This window comes from Octopus sinensis, linkage group LG18, assembly GCF_006345805.1.
Source record: "Octopus sinensis linkage group LG18, ASM634580v1, whole genome shotgun sequence".
In the NCBI taxonomy this organism is placed as follows: domain Eukaryota; kingdom Metazoa; phylum Mollusca; class Cephalopoda; order Octopoda; family Octopodidae; genus Octopus; species Octopus sinensis.
This window is the reverse complement of record NC_043014.1, coordinates 49,931,997-49,955,108: the sequence shown is the minus strand read 5'-3', so window position 1 is coordinate 49,955,108 and position 23,112 is coordinate 49,931,997. Positions and strand designations below refer to the sequence as shown.

General features: G+C 39.9%; 1 protein-coding gene across 1 annotated transcript; it reads right to left on the bottom strand.

Annotated features, from left to right (window-relative positions):
* Positions 1-721: 721 nt before the first annotated feature.
* LOC115221459 (RNA polymerase II-associated protein 3) lies at positions 722-16,274 on the bottom strand. Its single transcript, XM_029791643.2, has 10 exons — positions 15,764-16,274; positions 11,682-11,816; positions 10,671-10,784; positions 9,294-9,421; positions 7,651-7,843; positions 6,298-6,411; positions 4,331-4,816; positions 3,093-3,190; positions 1,756-1,850; positions 722-973 (listed from the first exon to the last, which is right to left on the bottom strand). The coding sequence occupies exons 1-10, from the start codon at positions 15,932-15,934 to the stop codon at positions 882-884; spliced, it is 1,626 nt and encodes a 541-aa protein (XP_029647503.1). The 5' UTR covers positions 15,935-16,274; the 3' UTR covers positions 722-881.
* Positions 16,275-23,112: the final 6,838 nt, after the last annotated feature.

The window sequence follows — 23,112 nt, the reverse complement described above, 5'->3', positions numbered from 1 at the left end:
GGCAATTATGGAAGGAATTTTAGGGCTAAAAATCTAATATTTTCCTATCCTTCCTTAATACTGGTTCCCATATGCTGTAGCTACCATCACTTATAAGACTTGCCAATTTTTCCGAGTAGCATATGGAACCGATATTAACGAAGGATATAAACCCTAAAATTCGCTCCATAATTGCCCACGGGGATATGGTGTAGTGGTTAAGAGCGCAGGCTACTAACCCCAAGATTCCGAGTTCAATAATAATAACATCAAAAAATAACCTTAGGAATGAGAACCCAGGTTCGAAATTTCCCCAAGACACCTGATGAAGGCTGGAGAGTATATCAGCCAAAATATGTAAACAACAAACAAGATGAGGACAAATATCCGTCAAATGTAAATAATGTACATAATTCCTCATCTCTTAAATACAGAACTGTATTCTCTTCAATAGTTTGTAAAGTAGAACCTTGCAGTATGAGAGCCCCATTATATGAGTAATTTGCTGTATGAGCCGAGACTCAGTGCAATCGTCTCTCTTGCACACCACATCCGATGCTTCTTATTAAAGTTTAAAACACAAAATGGTGAAAGCAGCAGATTTATGGGCAGTGAATCAAGAATTTAGGGTCTGAATCTCGATAAGGGCTCTTGTTACAGGGACTTCATCAGAAAGTTTGGGTCATAGAACCAAAGGTGATCTCAGATAAGTCAGGGTTAAATAAAGTAGTAAAAATATTCATAAAATATAGAAAATATATTTTTTATTGAACAAATAAAATGAACAGGTTACAGTTTGAGGAAATAAAATGCCAAAGTTAAACATTTGTCCAAAAATGGTATCAGTTCATTCCTTTAATGATATTTAAAATATAATCAAAACTTTGGTTTGTTATTTACTATCACCCAACACCAAACAATTTACTGATTCTCTGGAGTTCTGTGACTTCACAATTTGGTTGTTGTTTTAAGTAATCGAATAAGTCTTTGATCACTGAAAATAGGGAAAAAAAGAAATAATTAAATACAGTTTTGTCTGAGAAGGAATGGTAGTGCCAATGGCCGTTTTCAGGGCATCTGAGTTTGGTGGGAAGAAAGGAGGTAATATTTCTCAAACTAGACCCCTAGTCCTAATACTTACCACAGAGTGGACCCAACTAAAGTTACCAGAGGGCCAGGTCGTTACGTTGAAGTTGGTAACAGAGATTAAGTGTACTATTACAAAAATACATACATAGGTGCAGGAGTGGCTGTGTGGTAAGTAGCTTGCTAACCAACCACATGGTTCCGGGTTCAGTCCCACTGCACGGCACCTTGGGCAAGTGTCTTCTACTATAGCCTCGGGCCGACCAAAGCCTTGTGAGTGGATTTGGTAGACGGAAACTGAAAGAAGCCCGTCGTATATATGTATATATGTGTATGTGTGTGTATATGTTTGTGTGTCTGTGTTTGTCCCCCTAGCATTGCTTGACAACCGATGCTGGTGTGTTTATGTCCCCGTCACTTAGCGGTTCGGCAAAAGAGACCGATAGAATAAGTACTGGGGTCGATTTGCTCGACTAAAGGCGGTGCTCCAGCATGGCCGCAGTCTAATGACTGAAACAAGTAAAAAGTAAAAGTAAGTAATTATATATGTAAATTGGAATATCCAATAACTTTACACTGCTACATGTGGTGGCCACCACTTAAGAAGCAGTGTGTTCAAGGATGATTAATGGGTTGGATGCCAAAATGGGCAAAGTTGAAATATTGGTAAATGTCTGGAGAAATAATTACCTTGTTTTTCTGAAGAACTGAGAAACATTATGGCCATCTGGAACCTTTTCACTTTACAGAGGTGAGACAGGTGTTTGACGATCAATTCAGCATCACTGGAAATAAAGATAAAAAAAAATTTGGTGGTTTACATAGAAATCCAGTAGCAGTAGCAGTAGTAGTGGTGGTGCGTCCCCGAAGTCCATCCCCCCCTCACCGTGGTGGGGACGCTGGCAACGGGTAGTGTCAGAGCTATGCCGTCGGGAACTTCGGTTCCTGGTAGGGCCACCCAAGGTGGATTGGTCTGACACCGAGTGGTATTAAGGGCCACAACCCGGCAGACGGGGCTCTGGTGAAAATCCTTGGAGTGTCTGCTTCGGCATCCGGCGGCTCCTCGGTCGTTCTGTCCCTGTGTCTGCGGACAATCTGCGGCAAACAGGATGTCTCTACATGTGGGATTGTTGGGGACCACTTGTGAAAATCTATATATTCCCACGAAACTTCTTCCGTGAGTAGAAGAAGCCGACTCAACCCGCCCAGGGTGAATGTCGCAGCAAGTACAAGTAAGTAGTGGTAGTGGTGGTGGCAACAGCAGTAGTAGTAGTAATAGTAATAGTAGTAGTAGTAGCAGTAGTAGTAGTAGTAAATATATTCAGAGACTTATGTTTATAGAGATGGTGTAGAAAAGAAAGGAATTTTTTATGTGATTTGGTTGATGGTTGTTTTCTGCAGCTATCAATAATAATTAATGAATTAAAGTACCATTTAGAAGCTAATGAGAGAGGCCTCTACATGGTTACTTAATCTGCTAAAACTGACAACCAAATCACCGACCTTCAACTAATAAACCACCTCCCTATCATTTATATGTACATATATCATCATCGTTTTAACATCTACTTTTCCATGCTTGCATGGGTCAGATGGAGTTTATTTAGGGAGATTTTCTACAACCAGAATCTAACCCCCACTGCTCTTCTACCAGTTTATTCTGGTTTGTTTCACCTTTTTTGGTTAAAATTCACATGTGTGTGTGTGTGTTTATGTGTGTATATATATATATATATATATTAGATAAGGTGGCGAGCTGGCAGAAACGTTAGCACGCTGGGTAAAATGCTTAGCGGTATTTCGTCTGTTGTTACATTCTGAGTTCAAATTCTGCCAAAGGTCGACTTTGCCTTTCATCCTTTCGGAGTCGATAAATAAAGTACCAGTTTCGCACTGGGGTCGATATAATTGACTTAATCCCTTTGTCTGTCCTTGTTTGTTCCCTCTATGTTTAGCCCCCTGAGAGCAATAAAGAAACATATATATATATATATACATTAGATATTAGGAGTCATAAGGCATCTTACCTGGGGAATGCATTTTGAAGGTTAGCACAGAGTTTGGTGACCATTTCCGCATCTATAAACTGATTGACGAGGGTAGGATATGATTCAGGGTTCAACACCTGAAAATGGAGACAAAACACAATAATTCCCAACTGGCAACAAAATATCTTGCACAGGAGTGGCTGTGTGGTAAGTAGCTTGCTAACCAACCACATGGTTCCGGGTTCAGTCCCACTGCGTGGCATCTTGGGCAAGTGTCTTCTGCTACAGCCCCGGGCCGACCAATGCCTTCTGAGTGGATTTGGTAGACGGAAACTGAAAGAAGCCTGTCGTATATATATATATATATATATATATATATATATATATACATACATATATATATATATTCCCAGCCGATGCACAACGATAATTTTAATGGCGATGCCCCAGCATGGCCACAGCTCGTGAGCTGAAACTAGATAAAATAAAATTAAAAAAAAAAAATATATGTATATGTGTGTGTTTGTGTGTCTGTGTTTGTCCTCCTAGCATTGCTGGTGTGTTTACGTCCCCGTCACTTAGCGGTTCGGCAAAAGAGACCGATGAATAAGTCCCGGGATTACAAAGAATAAGTCCCGGGGTCGATTTGCTCGACTAAAGGCGGTGCTCCAGCATGGCCGCAGTCAAATGACTGAAACAAGTAAAAGAGAAAGTATACACACACACACACACACAGAGAATGTATATTCAATTCTAACTCTGATCATGTTGGGTATTTTCTTCTTGGTAAGCGTCTCAAGTCCAAGAAAGACGATTCTGAGCAATATTTTGCTGAATAACCTTCACAGACGATTTGTTTATCGGGATCAAATGTTTGTGTTTGTATGTTAACTCAGTCCTTCTGACAAATCGACATAGCTTGTGCAGGGGCCATGGTGTGCTGCAGTTCAAATGTCAACATGATCACAAAGCCTGAGGCCATAGTAGTGGACACTTAACCAAGGTGCCACACAGTCGGACTGAACCTGGAACCATGTGGTTGGTAAGCAAGCTACTTACCACACAGCCACTCCTGTGTCTATATATATGTGTGTGTGCGTGTGATGGGCTTCTTTCAGTTTCCATCTACCAAATCCATTCACAAGGCTTTGGTTGACCCAAGGTTAGAGAAGTAAACTTACTCAGGGTACCACACTGTGGAATTGAACCATCTGGGTTGGGAAGCAAACGTCTTACAACACAGCCACTCAATTATAAATAAGAGATTAATTACTCACCTTTAAGTATTGGCTAATTTTGTTTGAGTCTTTCTTCACTTGAGGCCAATTATACTGGAAGTTCTTTGGATCTGGCTGGAAAGCAAGGCTTTCTTCATCAACAGAACAAACCAAACTTTGATCACAAGGAATTTTTGATTTTTCTGTTGACTTTGTTTCATCTGGTGTAACTGCAGGAGAATTTTGTCTTGGAGCATTGATGGAAATTTCTTCAGCAGGTTTTGGTTGGGTTTTTTCAGTTTGTTTTAGTTGAGTTTTTTCAGTTGGTTTTGGTTGAGTTTTTTCAGCAGGTTTTGGTTGAATTTCCTCTATTTTGGGAGGAGTTTTTTTGCTATCCCCTGTATACTGTTGAAATGACAGTTGGTCTTTGTTAATCTGCTTTTGCTCTGCTTTGCTGCGTGACTGTTCCATCTTCGCGCTCAGTTGATCATGAGTCAGTTTTTCTTCCACTCCAATCTCTTCGATTTCAATTCTGCGCAGGGGTTTCTGGACAAACAAACACCAAATATGTCAGAGAGAAACAGTGGCATCCAACAAAACCACTGATGGTTTGCATCAGTAAATGAGACAAAAAATTAAAAAAATAAAAAAACGTGTCACAAAGTGGAATAAAGGATTTTGCCAGGAGGAGGACGAGGAGGGAAGAGGAGAACGAGGAGGAGGGGGAGGGGAGGAGGAAGAAGAAGAGGAGAATGGGGGGGGAGGAGGAGGAGAGGAAGAAGAAGAGGAGAATGGGGAGGAGGAGGAGAAGGAGGAAGAGGAGAATGAGGAGGAGGAGGAAAGGAGGATGAGGAGGAAAGGAGGAAGAGGAGAATGAGCAGGAGGAAAGGAGGATGAGGAGGAAAGGAGGAAGAGGAGAATGAGGAGGAGGAGGAAAGGAGGATGAGGAGGAAAGGAGGAAGAGAAGAATGAGGAGGAGGAGGAAAGGAGGATGAGGAGGAAAGGAGGAAGAGGAGAATGAGGAGGAGGAGGAAAGGAGGAAGAGGAGAATGAGGAGGAAGAGGAGGAGGAGGAGAAGTTGGAATTTTTGAGTGAAGGATTATTTGTCAGAGAGGGAATACATGCTTAACCCTTTCATTACCGTATCTATTTTGAGATGCTCTGTGTTTCTTTCAATTATTTTAAATATAACAAAGAATTTAGTAAAACAACTTAGTTATCATTAAGCTAGTATTAGGAATATAAATTGCTCCAAAGTTTGGTGGTATATTTTGATGCAAAACTTATGAAAACAAGACATTTGTACTACAGAGCCAGAGCCGGTTTTGGCCGGGTTGGTAACGAAAGGGTTAACAAATGTGTTGAATAGAGCTGAAAGGAGGAGAGAGAGGGGGAAGGAGGGGAAGAGAAACGAGAGAAGGCAAAAGAGAGAGAAACTGAAAGAGAAAGTGAATGAGAGTGAAAGTGAAAGAGAGAGAGAGAGAGAGACGGACAGACAGAAACTGAGAGCAAATAATCAAGGGAGGTAAATCGAGGACGTCAAGTTGTCCACACTTTAATTGAAATGGCAGAGTTGTTGTTGCAGTTGTTAGAGAAAGTGTGTCATGGCAGTTGTGATGAGTCTGTGCCTATGCAGGAAATGTTCCGAGTCTGTGTTCTCTGAGTTCAAACCCTACTGAGACCAACTTTGCTTTTAAACCGGCTTCCTCTTAGCAAAGCATCATCATCATTACGCAGAAGAAGAGGACAGAAGGAGGAGGAACAAGAAGAAGAAAGAAGAAAAAGAAGGAGGGGGAGGAGGAGGGACAAGAAGAAAGAAGAGGAGGAGGACGAGGCGGAGGAGGAAGAAGAACAAGGAAGAAGAAGAAGAAGAAGAAGAAGAAGAAGAAGAAGAAGAAGAAGAAGAAGAAGAAAGAAGAAGAAGAAAGAGAAGAAGAAGAAGAAGAAGAAGAAGAAGAAGAAGATGATGATGATGATGATGATGATGCTAACAAATAAAATGAAAAAAAGAAAGAAAAAAAACTTACCTTTGACCTTTCTGATGGAGGTTTGAAGATGTCTTTGAAAACAGCTTCTTCAGGAGTGTCATCATCGTTTATCACAGACTTTTCTGAATCACATTTCTCTGCAATTTCTATTTTCTGCAAACAAGAAAAAGTTTAAAAAAAACAAAAAAAAAAAAAACCAAAAAATTACTGTAATGGCATTAAATTGTTTTTAATCACAGATATTATTATTAAGACTGATATGAAAAAAGAAATATTTAAAACACGAAATGGTTCGTTAATAGAATTCTTTCAATCACAAACTTGATGGATCAGGATATAAAGTGACCCCAACCAATCTGAATTTGACCCTGATTCTTAAACAGACTTCCTGTTTTAAAGGGATTGACATCAAAACCGTCAATTAAAATTTCTTTTTAAAATTATATCCTAAATACCATCTTAGTAATTACAAAGTTACTCTACTAAATATTGCCTTGTTTTTGAAATTAGCTGAAGCAAACCTAATCATCAACATCATCATCGTTTAACGTCCGTTTTCCATGCTAGCATGGGTTGGATGGTTCAACTGGGGTCTGGGAAGCCAGGAGGCTGCACCAGATCATCATCATTTGATGTCCACTTTCCTGTGCTTACATGGGTCAGATGGAGTTTATTTGAGGCAGATTTTCTACAACTGGATGCTCTTCCTGCTCCCAACCCTCACCTGTTTCTAAGCAAGGTAATATTCTTCAGGTAGCCAGACATCTTCACCAGAATATTGGGAATGAATGACACTGCTTGTATGACAGCGACAATCATTTTACGACCACCATGCAGTACCAAGATGAAGAAATACAAACGCATTCTCTCTCTCTCACACACACACACACACACCACCACCACCACCACCACCATCATCATCATCATCATCATCAAGTTAGCATGGGTTGGACGATTTGACCGAGGACTGGCAAACCAGATGGCTGCACCAGGCTCCAATCTTGATCTGGCAGAGTTTCTACAGCTGAATGCCCTTCCTAACGCCAACCACTCCGAGAGTGTAGTGGGTGCTTTTAAAGTGCCACCGGCACAAGGGCCAGTCTGGCGATACTGGCAACGGCCACGCTCGAAAATGGTGTTTTTTACATGCCACTTGCACAGGAGTCAGTCCAGCGGCACTGGCAACGACCTTGCTCGAATGTTTTGTTCACGTGCCACCGGCACAAGTGCCCCACACACACACACAAATATACTGAAACAGAAGCAAGTATCCACAGCTGTCCTCTTGTTTCCAGACAATCAAACACTCTTTTTCAGTGGCAAATCAGTCGTGGAGCATTCTCGATGCCCTCGCATTATCTCTGCTCGTGTAAAGTATAAAATAGCAAATACCTTTTGTAATTTATCTGCTTCCACTCGTGCAAGCTTATTACTCGGATCTAACCTGAGGACTTTGTGGTAGTCCCCAAGCGCTTCTTTATACTTTAGTAAACCACATCTTGCTGTGGCCCTTCGTAAATATCCTTTGATGTAGGTCGGGTCTAATCTCAAGCAAGTGTTACAGTCTTCTTCTGCAGCAGCATATCTGAAAGGCAGAAATTAAAATAAGGGACTCATATTTGTGAAAGTTCATTCTCTCTCTCTCTCTCCCACACACACACACACAAAGACACACTCTCATTCTTTTCTCTTCCAACATATTTCCCTCTTAGAATCCACACACTTATTGCAGCGGCCCTTCAGTTTTTCTAACCCCTGCAAAAGGACTGTCCCCCTAATCATATTCTAACCTCTCATTACCTATTTCTTTATTACCCACAAGGGGCTAAACACAGAGGGGACAAACAAGGACAGACATAGGTATTAAGTCGATTACATCAACCCCAGTGCATAACTGGTGCTTAATTTATCGACCCCGAAAGGATGAAAGGCAAAGTCGACTTCGGCGGAATTTGAACTCAGAACGTAACGGCAGATGAAATACCTATTTCTTTATTACCCACAAGGGGCTAAACACAGAGGGGACAAACAAGGACAGACATAGGTATTAAGTCGATTACATCGACCCCAGTGCATAACTGGTACTTAATTTATCGACCCCGAAAGGATGAAAGGCAAAGTCGACCTCGGCGGAATTTGAACTCACAACGTAACGGCAGACGAAATACCGCTAAGCATTTCGCCCGGCGTGCTAACGTTTCTGCCAGCTCGCCGCCTTTCCTCTCATTACCTGGCACAAAGCTACAATCCTCAATGCTACCCCAAACTCAGTTGAAGGGTTCTCTGACCTGCGAGCTACTTGGTGACCTCAAAGGGGCTGGTGCCATGTAAAAAGCACCCGGTCGACTTCTGTAAAGTGGATGACATTAGGAAGGGCATCCAGTTGTGGAAATCGTGCTGAAGCAGACACTGAACATGATATGGGCCTTGGGCCCATGACATCTTGTCAAACTGTCCAACCCACATCAGCATAGAAGACAGATTTTAAATGAGGATAATTACATGTATGTGTGTGTCTGTGTGTGTGCATGTGTGTGTGTGTGTTTCAGTCTTGGCATTTTTGAGGGTGGTGGTGGTGGTGGTTGGGTTGTAAAGTGATTTCCTCTTATTTAAACTATTTACAGGCACCAGCCAATGAGCAAGTGAAGCCTCTACATGGTCACCCTATATGCTAGAAATAACAACCTGTTAGAAGTGGAGGAAGAGGAGAATGGTAATGGTGATGGTGATGATGATAGTGGTGATAATCACAATGATGATGGTGGTGGTGATAATGAGGGCGATGGTGAATATGATGGTGTTGGTGGTGATGTTGGTTGTGGTGATGGGGATGATGATGATGATGATGACAGAGATGATGATGATGATGTTGATGGAGGTGCAAACAGTATAGTATTGAAAACCAGCAAACTGACCTGGACTTAAACATCACACATGCACACACACACACACACACACACAAACACACATACACACACACAAACACACACATGCATACACACCAATCTAAAAGATAAACAAAAGGGGTTCTTTACTTGTCTTGTTTCAGGAGTGCCATGGCCCTGTTCGCAGCCAGGAGTGGGTTTGTGGGATCACACTGGAGGCCCCGACTGTAGTGATCTATGGCCAGCATGTACTCTCCCTTCTTGAAATATTCATTTCCCTGCAAAATAGTAAACATCATCATCATCATCATCATCAACATTATGTTCATCTCACCACCACCACTACCACCACCACTACCACCACCACTACCACCACCACTACCACCACCACTACCACCACTGCTGCCACTGCTACCACCACCACAGCATTTAACATCCGTTTTCCATGCTGGCATGGGTTGGATGGCTTGACAGGAACTGGCAGGGCCAGGGGACACACCAGGGTCTGTAGTCTGTTTTGGCTTGGTTTCTATGGCCAGACGCAAACCACTGCACAACTGGTACTTATTTCATCAACCTTGAAACGATGACAGGCAAAGTCAACCTCGGCAGCATTTGAATTCTGAAGGTGGCACATAAAACGCACCGTTTGAGCGAGGTCATTGCCAGTACCGCCTGACTGGCCCTCATGCCTGTGGCACGTAAAAGCACCCACTACACTCTCAGAGTGGTTGGCGTTAGGAAGGGCATCCAGCTGTAGGAACCGCCAGATCAGATTGGAGCCTGGTGCAGCCATCTAGTTCGCCAGACCACAGTCAAATCTTCCAACCCATGCTAGCATGGAAAGCGGACGTTAAACGATGATGATGATCATCATAAAAACAGACGAAATGTCGCTAAGCATTTTGCCCCAGATTCTAATAATTCTACCGGCTTTCCACCTTAAAATGCACTAATAACCCTTTTCACTATCAGCACAAGGCTTGAAATTTGGGGGAAGAGGGCCGGTCACTTACATCAACCCCCAGTACTTGACTGGTACTTTATTTTAGTGACTTCGAAAGGATAAAAATCAAACTTAACCTCAGTAGCATTTGAACTCAGAACGTAAAGGTGAAAGAAACGCTTCTAAACATTTTCTCTGGCATGCTAACAATTCTACCAGCTCACCACCTTAAAGTTAAAGATGATGATGATAATAATAATAATGATCCTTTCTACTGGAGGCAGAAGGCCTGAAATTTATTGGGTGGGACTAGTTGATTATATCGACCCCAGTTTTTCCACTGGTGCTTAATTTATTAACCCCAAAAGGACAAAAGACAAAGTCAACCTTGGTGGGATTTGAACTCAGAATGTAGCGATGGGTGAAATACCGCTATGCATTTCGTCCAGTGTGCTAATGATTCTGCCAGCTTGCTGCCATGCTAATAATAATAATAATGATGATAAAAATAATAAACAGCTGAGACATTTTACCAATAAACCAAAGCAAAATCTGTCTCGCATACAGGGTTTGATACTCACTTTGTCTTTCTCGTCAAGAGCCTGTTGTTTCTGTTGTAATTCCTCCAATTCTTCGTCGGTAAGAGATTCGGAAGATGAAGACTTATCTTCAGATATTTCATCACAGACTTTGTCCTGAAAATACATTAAAAAAAAATATGAGATAAACGGTAAAAGAAGAAATGTTTTAGTGCTGAATTATTGAAGTTACACATAAAAGAGGCCCTTCAAAGGATCTCTGGAGTAATGTTACTGTACAGGGAGCATAGTTGTTTGTTCCTTCTTGAGTCACGCCTGGCTCATAAGGGCCGGTTTCCTGGTTTCCTTGGTGTATAGGTTCCCCACCTGGACGAGACGCTGGTCCATTGCAGTGAGCTGCAAGATGCAGGAGGAAAGGGTGAGAGAAAGTTGTGGCGAAAGAGTCAGCAGAAGTTCGCCATTACCTTCTGCCAGAGCTGCGTGGAGCTTAGGTGTTTCGCTCATAAACACACACATCACCCGGTCTGAGATTCGAACCTGTGATCCCCCTACCGCGAGTCCGCTGCTCTAACCACAAGGCCATGTGCCTCCACAGGGAGCATAGCGCAAAGAACAAGAAACCTGTCCAGGTTGAGCTGGTACTTCTCTGTATTGAGGGACACCAGCTCTGGTGCTATGGACCTTTGATTAGAATATCACAAAAAAAGATCTCAAAAGATGGATTCTTGAGGCAAGTCAACTGGCAGGAGAATTAGGGCTAGACCAAGAACGAGGGTCATAATTATGGGTGACAATTTCATATGACACCACTAGAAAAAACTGCCAGTCAATCTGAAAAGATCCATTGCTTCCATCTACCAAATATCACTCATAAAGCTTTGGTCTAGCTGAAGCCCTTACACAGAAGATATCTGCTCAAAGCACCATGCGAGCTCCTTGTGAATCAAACTTCACAAAAACATGTCTATACCCCTACACCAGCCAACAACACACATCCAACATTGTTTATTTCCAAAGTGGAATTATTGATTTACCAAATAACAAAATGCTTACTGCATCAAATTTCTCCCAAGCAGCATAATCATAGCTGCGTATACGGTTAGATTTCGGAGCAGGGGTCGTTTCAGAAGTGCTTTTCACTTTGCGTTTCTTTTTCCGTCGTGAACTGTTTCTAATCGGTGGTAGCACCTGTAGATTAAATTTATAAAATTAAATGATTAAAACAAAATTAAATTAGGTCACTAAATATTTCCTCATTTCATTCAGCCATTTTCATTTCGCAGCTGGCACAGCATGTAGTTTTAATCCCACTGCGTAACACCTTGGTAAGTGTCTTCTACTATAACTCCTGGTTGTATTTAGTAGACAGAAACTGAAAGAAGACCAACGTGTGTATATGTATATATAGTCCACAAATGCGATCCAGAGGCTTTCAGTATAGAAGACACTTAGTAATACTCAAAATAGTCAAACTTAGACTCTGATGTCTTTACAGGGGATCGATTCCATAGTGTAAAGAATGGATATAGAGGCAAATTAGGTAGATAAACAAATTAGATATATTAAATATATCTAATTTGTTTATCCACAAAATTTGCCTCACTCTGTCTGTCTGTATGTATGCATGCATGTATGTATACCAGAGTAAGCGCATAAATGCGAAACAAGGTGGAAAAAATAGTACTCGAATACCAGAGGTAGAGAAATATGCTTTTTTAAAAAGCTGCAAAAATATCGCGAAAACTGTTACTCAGAGTTTCACATTCCTGTGAAATGGGAACGTGATACTCTGAGTAAAAGACAACAGTGTTTTTTTTTCCCAAGGGTTGTTACACAGGCTTAACAGAATTCCTTCCCATTTATAATATATGTGAGTGTATTAAAACATGTCTATACTTGTACTAGCCATTCTTGTATTTACTAAACACACACACATATATTTGCATATATACAAATATATGTGTGTGCGTGTATACATGGATGAATGAAACTGGTTATATATACTCTTTTACTCTTTTACTTGTTTCAGTCATTTGACTGCGGCCATGCTGGTGCACCGCCTTTAGTCGAGCAAATCGACCTCGCGACTTATTCTTTGTAAGCCCAGTACTTATTCTATTGGTCTCTTTTGCCGAACTGCTAAGTAACGGGGGACGTAAACACACCAGCATCGGTTGTCAAGCAATGCTAAGGGGACAAACACAGAAACACAAACACACATATATATATACATATATACAACGGGCTTCTTTCAGTTTCCGTCTACCAAATCCACTCACAAGGCTTTGGTCGGCCCGAGGCTATAGTAGAAGACACTTGCCCAAGGTGCCACGCAGTGGGACTGAACCTGGAACCATGTGGTTGGTAAACAAGCTACTTACCACACAGCCACTCCTGCGCAAATATATATAACGAACTATTTAAATGAAATATTACACTTGTTTTTGTCTCCTTAATTTGTCTAAAATTATTACAATAATTCGCTTAACGTTATCATGCATTTTCACCCATTTTTTGTTTATATAACGCAACCTGTACCGAACTCTGTGACCAATTTTTACCATATATACATATAACCCTCACTGGGCAGACAGAATGTGTTTTTTCACAGCTGGATGCCCTTCCTGTCACCAGCCCTCACCTGTTTCCAAGAAATATTTCCCCTTGGCCAGACATGTTTTCACGGAAGACTGGAAAACACACCGCTTGTAAAACGCTAACATTAACACTTATTTACAACTATCAGAAAGTCATCAGAAAGCAGAACCAAAATTGAGGCCGATCAACATCAGTGGAAGTTGCAGCTGTGGTTAAGCGAACCATCCGATTGTCGTGTCCGCTGCCAGCCTCGCCTGGCCCCCGTGCTGGTGGCACGTAAAAGCACCATCCGTTCAAGTCCGTTGCCAGCCTCGCCTGGCCCCTGTGCCGGTGGCACGTAAAAGCACCATCCGCTCGCGTCTGTTGCCAGCCTCGCCTGGCCTCCGTGCCGGTGGCACGTAAAAGCACTATCCGTTCGTGTCCGTTGACACGTAAAAGCACCATCCGTTCGTGGCCGTTTGCCAGCTCCATCTGGCACCTGTGCGGGTGGCACGTAAAAAGCACCCACCACACTCACGGAGTGGTTGGCGTTAGGAAGGGCATCCAGCCGTAGAAACACTGCCAGATCAGACTGGGCCTGATGCAGCCTTCCGGCTTGACAGACCCCAGTTGAACCGTCCAACCCATGCTAGCATGGAAAACAGATGCTAAATGATGATGATGATCACTGTGAGGATAGGTAGATAAATAGATAGATAGACAGACAGACAGGTAGATAGATAGATAGATAGTAGATAGGTAGACAGACAGACAGAAAGATAGATACATACATACATACATACGCAACTCCAACGATGAGAAGAGTTGTTGGATTAAATGAACACAACCTGCTATTTGAATTAATGAGTAAATGGTTGAGTATCTCACAGACACTCCTAAAGCAGAAAAATAAAGTAGAAAAACAGCATGACCCAGTGAAACAAAGTTGAACGTTTAAATTCAAATTTCACACACACCTATAGTCCTCAGGTGCTCTACAACGTATGTATGTACGTACGTATGCATGCATGTATGTATTGTTTGGTATTCATTTCTTTATTGCCCACAAGGGGCTAAACACAGAGGGGACAAACAAGGACAGACAAAGGGATTAAGTCGATTACACCGATCCCAGTGCGTAACTGGTACTTATTTAATCGACTCCGAAAGGATGAAAGGCAAAGTCGACCTCGGCGGAATTTGAACTCAGATCGTATCGGCAGACGAATTACCGCTAAGCATTTCGCCCGACGTGCTAACGATTCTGCCAGCTCGCCGCCCTTGTATTGTTTGGTATTGAAGATCAACTTGTAGGATTCAATACATTTTGTGGAGTGAAATTCATTCGCAACACTGATTCGAATGGAACTCCAAATTTCGCTTTTAACGGCTTATATCAATAAACACACAACGCAATATCACCACACATGCATATTTTCGATAAATTAGAACAATTACAAGTCTATTTTTATATAATCTGTATAATATATAGCCTATATATATAATGAATAGTTGCTATATATACACACATCACTCCACACATGCAGTACACACACACATATTCGATACAATAGGGCAGTGGGCACTGTTTTTACAACATAATATATATATAACCGTCTACACAATGTTACTACACACACCTATGAACATGTGAGTATATATATATACTTTGCTTTATATATATATATATATATATATATATATATATATATAATATGGCGTTGCTATATATACACACATCACTCCACACACATATATTCGATACAATAGGGCAGTGGGCACTGTTTTTACTACATAATATATAACCATCTACACAATGCTACTATACACACCTATGAACATGTGAGTACATATATATACTTTGTTTTAAATATATATATATATTTTCGATAAATTAGGACAATCACAAGTCTATTTTTATATAATCTGTATAATATATAGCCTATATATATATATATATATATATAATGAATAGTTGCTATATATACACACATCATCACATCCACACATGCAGTACACACACACATATTCGATACAATAGGGCAGTGGGCACTGTTTTTACAACATAATATATAACCGCTACACAATGTTACTACACACACCTATGAACATGTGTGAGTATATATATATATATATCGATAAATGAGGACAATCACAAGTCTATTTTTATATAATCTGTATAATATATAGCCTATATATATATAATCTGTATAATATATAGCCTATATATATATATATATATATTATTTATATATATATATATATATATATTATATATATATATATATATATACTTTATAAAGCATATTACTCTACCACTGGAATTTGAGTACTCTTTTTTCCACCTTGTTTCACATTTATGTGTTTACTCCGGTATATATATACATATATATATATATATATATAACGCAATTACTATATACACGCATGCAGTCATATTAACATGTATATATATATATATATATACAATGTACAGTTACTATGCAAACAGACTCCATCCAACACATGCCACTCACAACAAACCATTCAAGAGTCCAAAAGAGACCTCTCCTCCTTACGCGAGACGAAGTTTTGTCGGATTCCTTGTTGTCTTTTAATGCTTTCTCTTTCTTGGAGATTTCGTTTTGCCAATTATCGAGGTCCTTCAGGTAATCCTGCATCTCCACCTGGTTCTCACGAATCTGGTTCTGGAGCGTAAGCAGTTTCTGTTCATGTTCAGAGATCGGCATTTTCTTGTTTTGAAGGGAAAATGTTGTTAATTATGTTTTAGGGCAGAAAGAGAGAGAAAGAGAAAGAGATGGACAAGAATAGAGAGAGAGAGGGTGATAGCGATAGAGACACAGTTACGTTAGGAGAGAGAGATAGACAGAAATAGAGAGGGGGTAGTGATAGGGAGACAGTTACGCTACGAGAGAGAGATAGACTGATAGAGTAAGAGAGTGATAGGAGTGAGGGGAGGAAGAGAAACACATGCACACAGAGGAGGAGGAAAGAGAGAGAGAGAGAGATGCACTGAGAAATAGATACAATGAGAGGTTGATAGCGACAGGGAGACAGTTACGCTACGAGAGAGAGATAGAGAGGTAGAGTGATAGAAGTGAGAGGAGCAAGAGAATCGCATATGCACACAGAGGAGGAGGAAGAAAGAGAGAGAGAGAGCACTGAGAAATAGATACAATGAGAGAGAGAGAGAGCGATATAGATACAGTTACGTTAGGAGAGAGAGATAGACAGGTAGTGTAAGGTAGAGATAAGAGTGAGAGGAGGAAGAGAAGCACATATGCACACAGAGGAGGAGGAAAGAGAGATACACTGAGAAATAGATACAATGAGAGAGAGAGAGCGATAAAGACACAGTTACAATACCAGAGATAGGTAGACAGATAGAGTAAGATAAATATAAGAGTGAGAGGAAGAGGAGGAAATAAGAGAGAGAGAGAGAGAGAGAGAGCACTGAGAAATAGATACAATGAGAGAGGGAGAGCGAAAGGAAATGGACAAGGCGAGGGAGAGTGAAAAATACACACAATGAGGATGAGTGGGAGAGGGAGTGTGGGACACTGAGAGATAGACGCAGTAAGAGAGAAAGATAGTGTAAAAGAGAGAGGGGAGATTGTGAAAAGTGCAGTGAAAGAGGAAGAGGAGAAAAGTACAGTGAGAGGGAAGGATTAGTCAGAGTGAGAGGGGGAGAGAGACAAACACAAAGAGAGAGAGAGAGAGAGAATGTTCGCGAAAGGTTGTCAGGAAGTTATGGGAGGACTTATTTCTAGAGTAACCTCCCTTACTGCACATCGCGGAAGCCACTAGAGGGTAACACAAAATGCTAGAAATAGAAGCCAAACTACATCCTATCAGCTTAAAAATGGATAATTCTAAAAATTAGAATCCTAATGAGATCTGGATCTTTTCGGTTTGACCGGCAGATTTTTAAAATAATTTCTTTGTAACTAAAAAATTTTAAACTTCGTATACTGGTAGACTGTGTTTATAAAACATCTTTTTCTCTTGGCTTTATTGAGAAAATTCTATAGTTTGTAAGATATTTGTTGTTTTTTTCTTCAATTTCTGCAATTTCAACCAATCAATGACGTCTATTGAGGTGAAAACATTCTGTGCTGTATGAATATGTCCCTCGTTTAAGAAACAGATTGGGTTTGTTTACATTTCTGAATAAAAAAAGATACCTTTCCCCACCCCTAAAACAGATTGAAATGCAATAGATCGATACTAGGGTCATAATTATGGGTGACAATTTCATATGACACCGCTAGAAAAAACTGCCGTTCAAACCGAAAAGATCCTCTTTTTCTCTTGGCTTTCTTGAGAAAATTCTGTAGTTTGTAAGATATTTGGTCTTTAATTTCTTAATTTTTGGCAATAATGTCTATTGAGGTGAAAACAATGTCTGCCATGTTTTATAAACACATTCTACCAGTATACGAAGTTTAAAAGTGCTTAGTTACAAAGAAATTATTTTTAAAATCTGCCGGTCAAACCGAAGAGATCCAGATAGGATAACGTACTCTGATGTACATTGTTCCTGAAGATCTGATGGTTACGACTTGACTAATTTTGATCCTAATTCTATTGGTCCACGGCTAATCTGGGACTAAATAACAGTATAACACTGTTTCGATCTAAATCATATTTGATTGAATAGTTTGATGATAAGACACTCCAACCGTAACCATACCACCAGTTTATTGGACATAGTGTATCTATGACTATATTGGTTATTGTATTTTAGTAGTTATTGTCGTAGTTTTTAATTATTTTTTCTGGCGACACTTTTGTATTTCTAGTTTTGTTCATACAAGAATATTAAGTAGCTGTGTTAATCTATCTATCTATCTATCCGCTCAGTCGAAGTCGACTCTCGGTTACTCGATGGATCAGTGTCCTCCAGTCAGTTCTATCCTGGGCCGCTTCTTTCAGACTGGCTATGTCCATTCTGGTATCACTCTTGATGGTGTCAAGCCAGCGGGTTCTTGGTCGGCCTCTTCCTCTCTTGCCACTGACCATTTCGAGCATGATGTCCTTCTCCATACTAATTTGTTAATTCCTGGGATCAGCCACGCTATAAATACACACTCTTTACTATTCTTTCTTTCTTTCTTTATTTATTTATTTATTTCTCTCTCTCTCTTTCTTTCTGTCTTTCTTTCTCTCTTTTTCCTTTCTTTCTTGTAACTACCCATGGACTGTTGCAAGGGCCTTATTCCTTTACTTCTGTCCTCTATGTTGTCATTTCATTAATTTATACCCTTCTCATTTTTCCTATTTGTCTAAAGCCTTCAGCTCTGTGCCACACGAACGACTCATGGTAAAACTCTCTGCAATGGGTGAGAAGGATGATCTCTATAACTGGCTGAAGTCCTTCATTCTTGGTAGGAAAGAGGTAGTTACCTTTCTAGGATATGATTCTTCACCCTACAAGATGACCTCTGGTGTATCACAGGGATCTGTTCTTGGACCCCTGCTGTTTGTTGCATATATTAATGATATAAATGCCAATTTGAGGAATGTTACAATACTGAAATATGCAGATGACATCAAGCTGTACCTCGAAATAAAAGAAACAGATCCTATGCGCTATAGCTCTTTCCTGTAATCAAACCTGGATACCATGCAGCAATGGATCTCTGACTGGCAACTCAAGCTAGCTGTGGATAAGTGTGTTACCATGCATTTTGTGAGGAAAAATCCAGGCTTTACATACTCCCTCAGCAACACTAATCTCAAGAAGTCTTCTAGCGGATGTGATCTGGGCATTATTGTAAACAATGATCTGCTTTGGACAAACTACATCTCTTAGATTGTCAAGAAGGCTGAGGGGATGTCTTAGCATCTCTCAGTACGACCTTTGTCAGCTGCTTTCCAGCTATCTATTTAAAATTGTATACAACAACGGTATGTCCACACTTGGAATTTGCATCACCAGTCTGGAACCCTTATCCTGCTCAGCATATAAATCTCCTGGAAACTGTTTAGAAACGTGCAACAAAACAAATACCCGCTATCAGACATCTACCATACTCTGAATGTCTTGCTTCTCTGGGTATGGATACTTTGGAACTCAGACATCTGGCAACTGATTTGGTTGACACCCACAAGATTGTTCACCATCTTTCCTACAACAACCTTGGGCACCTTTTTGAATTCCATATGACAAACACTCGTGGACATGCTTCATCATCATCATCATTTAGCGTCCGTTTTCCATGCTAGCATGGGTTGGACGGTTCTACTGGGGTCTGTGAAGCCAGAAGGCTTCATCAGGCCCAGTCAAATCTGGCAGTGTTTCTACGGCTGGATGCCCTTCCTAACGCCAACCACTCCGTGAGTGTAGTGGGTGCTTTTTACGTGCCACCCGCACTGGAGCCAGACAGAGCTGGCAAACGGCCACGAACGGATGGTGCTTTTTATGTGCCACCGGCACGAGGGCCAGGCAAGGCTGGCAACGGACATAAAAAACAAAAACGACACAGCTCATGCTCAGAATTGCTGAAGCATTGAATAAACGACCCACATCAGTTGTTAGCTGTCGAGGCCCTACATCCCTCAAAACCCCTATGCTTCCTGAAATCCACTAACAGTACACCTAACGATGGCCTTTTTTTTCTTAGTTGTAGTCTACCTGAGCACTGTATACAACAATTTCCTTCATCATTATATATATACATATGTATGTATATATATACATAGGTGCAGGAATGGCTGTGTGGTAAGTAGCTTGCTTACCAACCACATGGTTCCGGGTTCAGTCCCACTGCGTGGCATCTTGGGCAAATGTCTTCTACTATAGCTCGAGCCAACCAAAGCCTTGTGAGTGGATTTGGTAGATGGAAACTGAAAGAAGCCCGTCGTATATATCTTTGTGTGTCTGTGTTTGTCACCCCAACATCGCTTGACAACCGATGCTGGTGTGTTTACGTCCCCATAACTTAGCGGTTTGGCAAAAGAGACCGATAGAATAAGTACGAGGCTTACAAAGAATAAGTCCTGGGGTTGATTTGCTTGACTTAAAGGCAGTGCTCCAGCATGGCCACAGTCACATGACTGAAACAAGTAAAAGAGTATACATTTATTATGACAATGTGGATGAATATTTGTTTACTTGTTTGTTGAAAATGCAGAATTGTTATTATTATTATTATTATTATTATCATTATTATTATTATTATTATTATTACTATCATTATTATTATTATTATCATTATTATTATTATTATTATTATTATTATTATCATTATTATTATTATTATTATTATTATTATTATCATTATTATTATTATTATTATTATTATTATTATCATTATTATTATTATTATCATTATTATTATTATTATTATTATTACTATCATTATTATTATCATTATTATTATTATTATTATTATTATCATCATCATTATTATTATTATCATTATTATTATTATTATTATTATTATCATCATTATTATTGTTATTATCATCATTATTATTATTAGCATTATTATTATTATTATTATCATCATTATTATTATTAGCCTTATTATTATCATCATTATTATTATCATTATTATTATTATTATTATTATCATCATTATTATTATTATCATTATTATTATTATTATTATCATTGTTATTATCATTATTATTATCATTATTATCATTATCATTATTATTATCATTATTATTATTATTATTATTATCATCATTATTATTATTATCATTACTATTGCTATTATTATTATTATTATTGTTATTATTATTATTATTATTATTGCTTCTTTATGGTTTATAATGAGGTTTTTTGGTTGACAAGAAATTTCCATATTTTTTACTTGCTTCAATTCCAAAGTCTTCAGATAACAATGACAAACATACACACACACACACATTTATATATACTGCATTATTGCTTAATGTCTGTGACATTATATTACACAGGTTATGCTTTGATTAAACCATTATCTGACAGAGATCTCCACATGAAATGTCGAGTGAATCAAAACACTTTTTATATCATAAATACTAAAAGTTACTTTGTAAGTTTCATGTTGCGCTGGTTCATTCAAATAACTTCAGACACCACAATGCATGTATATGCACATATATATATATATATATATATATATACACACATACATATATGCATATGTATGTGCATATACATATATACTCTTTTACTTGTTTCAGTCATTTGACTGTGGCCATGCTGAAGCACCGCCTTTAGTCGAGCCAATCGACCCCAGGACTTATTCTTTGTAAGCCTAGTACTTATTCTATCGGTTTTTTTTGCCAAACCACTAAGTTACGTGGATGTAAACACACCAGCATTGGTTGTCAAGTGATGTTGGGGGGATAAATACAGACACACAAACACACACACATATATATATATATACATACATATATACGACGGGATTCTTTCAGTTTCTGTCTTCCAAATCCACTCACAAGGCTTTGGTCAGCACGAAGCTATAGTAGAAGCCACTTGCCCAAGGTGGCATGCTGTGGAACTGAACCTGGAACCATGTGGTTTGTAAGCAAGCTACTTACCACACAGCCACTCCTACACCCAAAAATATATGGAAGCCTCCCCGGCAGGAAATCGAACCCTGCTCTCCCAGGTGACAGGCGGGGATACTTACCAATATGCATATAATTTTTTACTCTTTTATTTGTTTCAGTCATTTGATTGCAGCCATGCTGGAGCACCACCTTTAGTTGAACAAATCAACCCCAGGACTTATTATTTGTAAGCCTAGTATTTATTCTATCAGTCTCTTTTGCCGAACTGCTAAGTTACAGGGACATAAACACACCAACATTGGTTGTCAAGAAATGGTGCGGGGACAAATACAGACACACAAACATAAATATTCCCTATCTGGTGGCACATAAAAAACACCATTCGAGCATGATCATTGCCAGCGTCGCCTTACTGGAACATGTGCCGGTGGCATGTAAAAAACAACATTCAAGCATGGTCGTTGCCAGTGCCTCGGACTGGCTCCCATGCCAGTAGTACATAAAAAACCCCTTTTGAGTGTGGGCGATGCTAGAACCGCCTGACTGACCCTTGTGCTGGTGGCATGTAAAAGCACCCACTACACTCTTGGAATGGTTGGCATTAGGAAGGGCATCCAGCTGTAGAAACTTTGCCAGATCAGATTGGAGCCTGGTGCAGCCTTCTAGCTCAACAGTCCTCAGTCAAACTGTCCAACCCATACCATCATGGAAAGCAGACATTAAACGACAATGATGATGATGATGATGACGGGCTTCTTTCAGTTTCCATCTACCAAATCCACTCACAAGTGTTTTGGTCGACCTGAGACTATAGCAGGAGACACTTGCCCAAGGTGCCACACAGTGGGACTGAACCCGAGATCAAGTGGTTGGTAAGCAAGCTACTTACAACACAACCACTCCTCAATTAATTTAATTGAGGGAAAGAGAAGCCAAACTGATGTAAACAGACGTCATTTTTTTCCATATTAAAAAAAAAAAATGCAATATAAGCGACTTATATAATAACATTGACATTCATTCACTTTCTCAGACATCCTGATTGGAATCACAGTCAACATACACATGCTTATGTATGTGTATATATTTATGTATATATAAAGGAGAAAGTGAAAGTGAGGAATGAGAGTGAATATACTCTTTTACTCTTTTATTTGTTTCAGCCATTTGACTGTGGCCATGCTGGAGCACCACCTTTAGTTGAGCAAATCAACCCCGGAACTTATTCTTTGTAAGCCTAGTACCTATTCTATCGGTCTCTTTTACTTGTTTCAGTCATTTAACTGTGGCCATGCTAGAGCACCGCCTTTAGTCGAGCAAATCAACCCCGGAACTTATTCTTTGTAAGCCCAGTACTTATTCTATCGGTCTCTTCTGCCGAACCGCTAAGTGA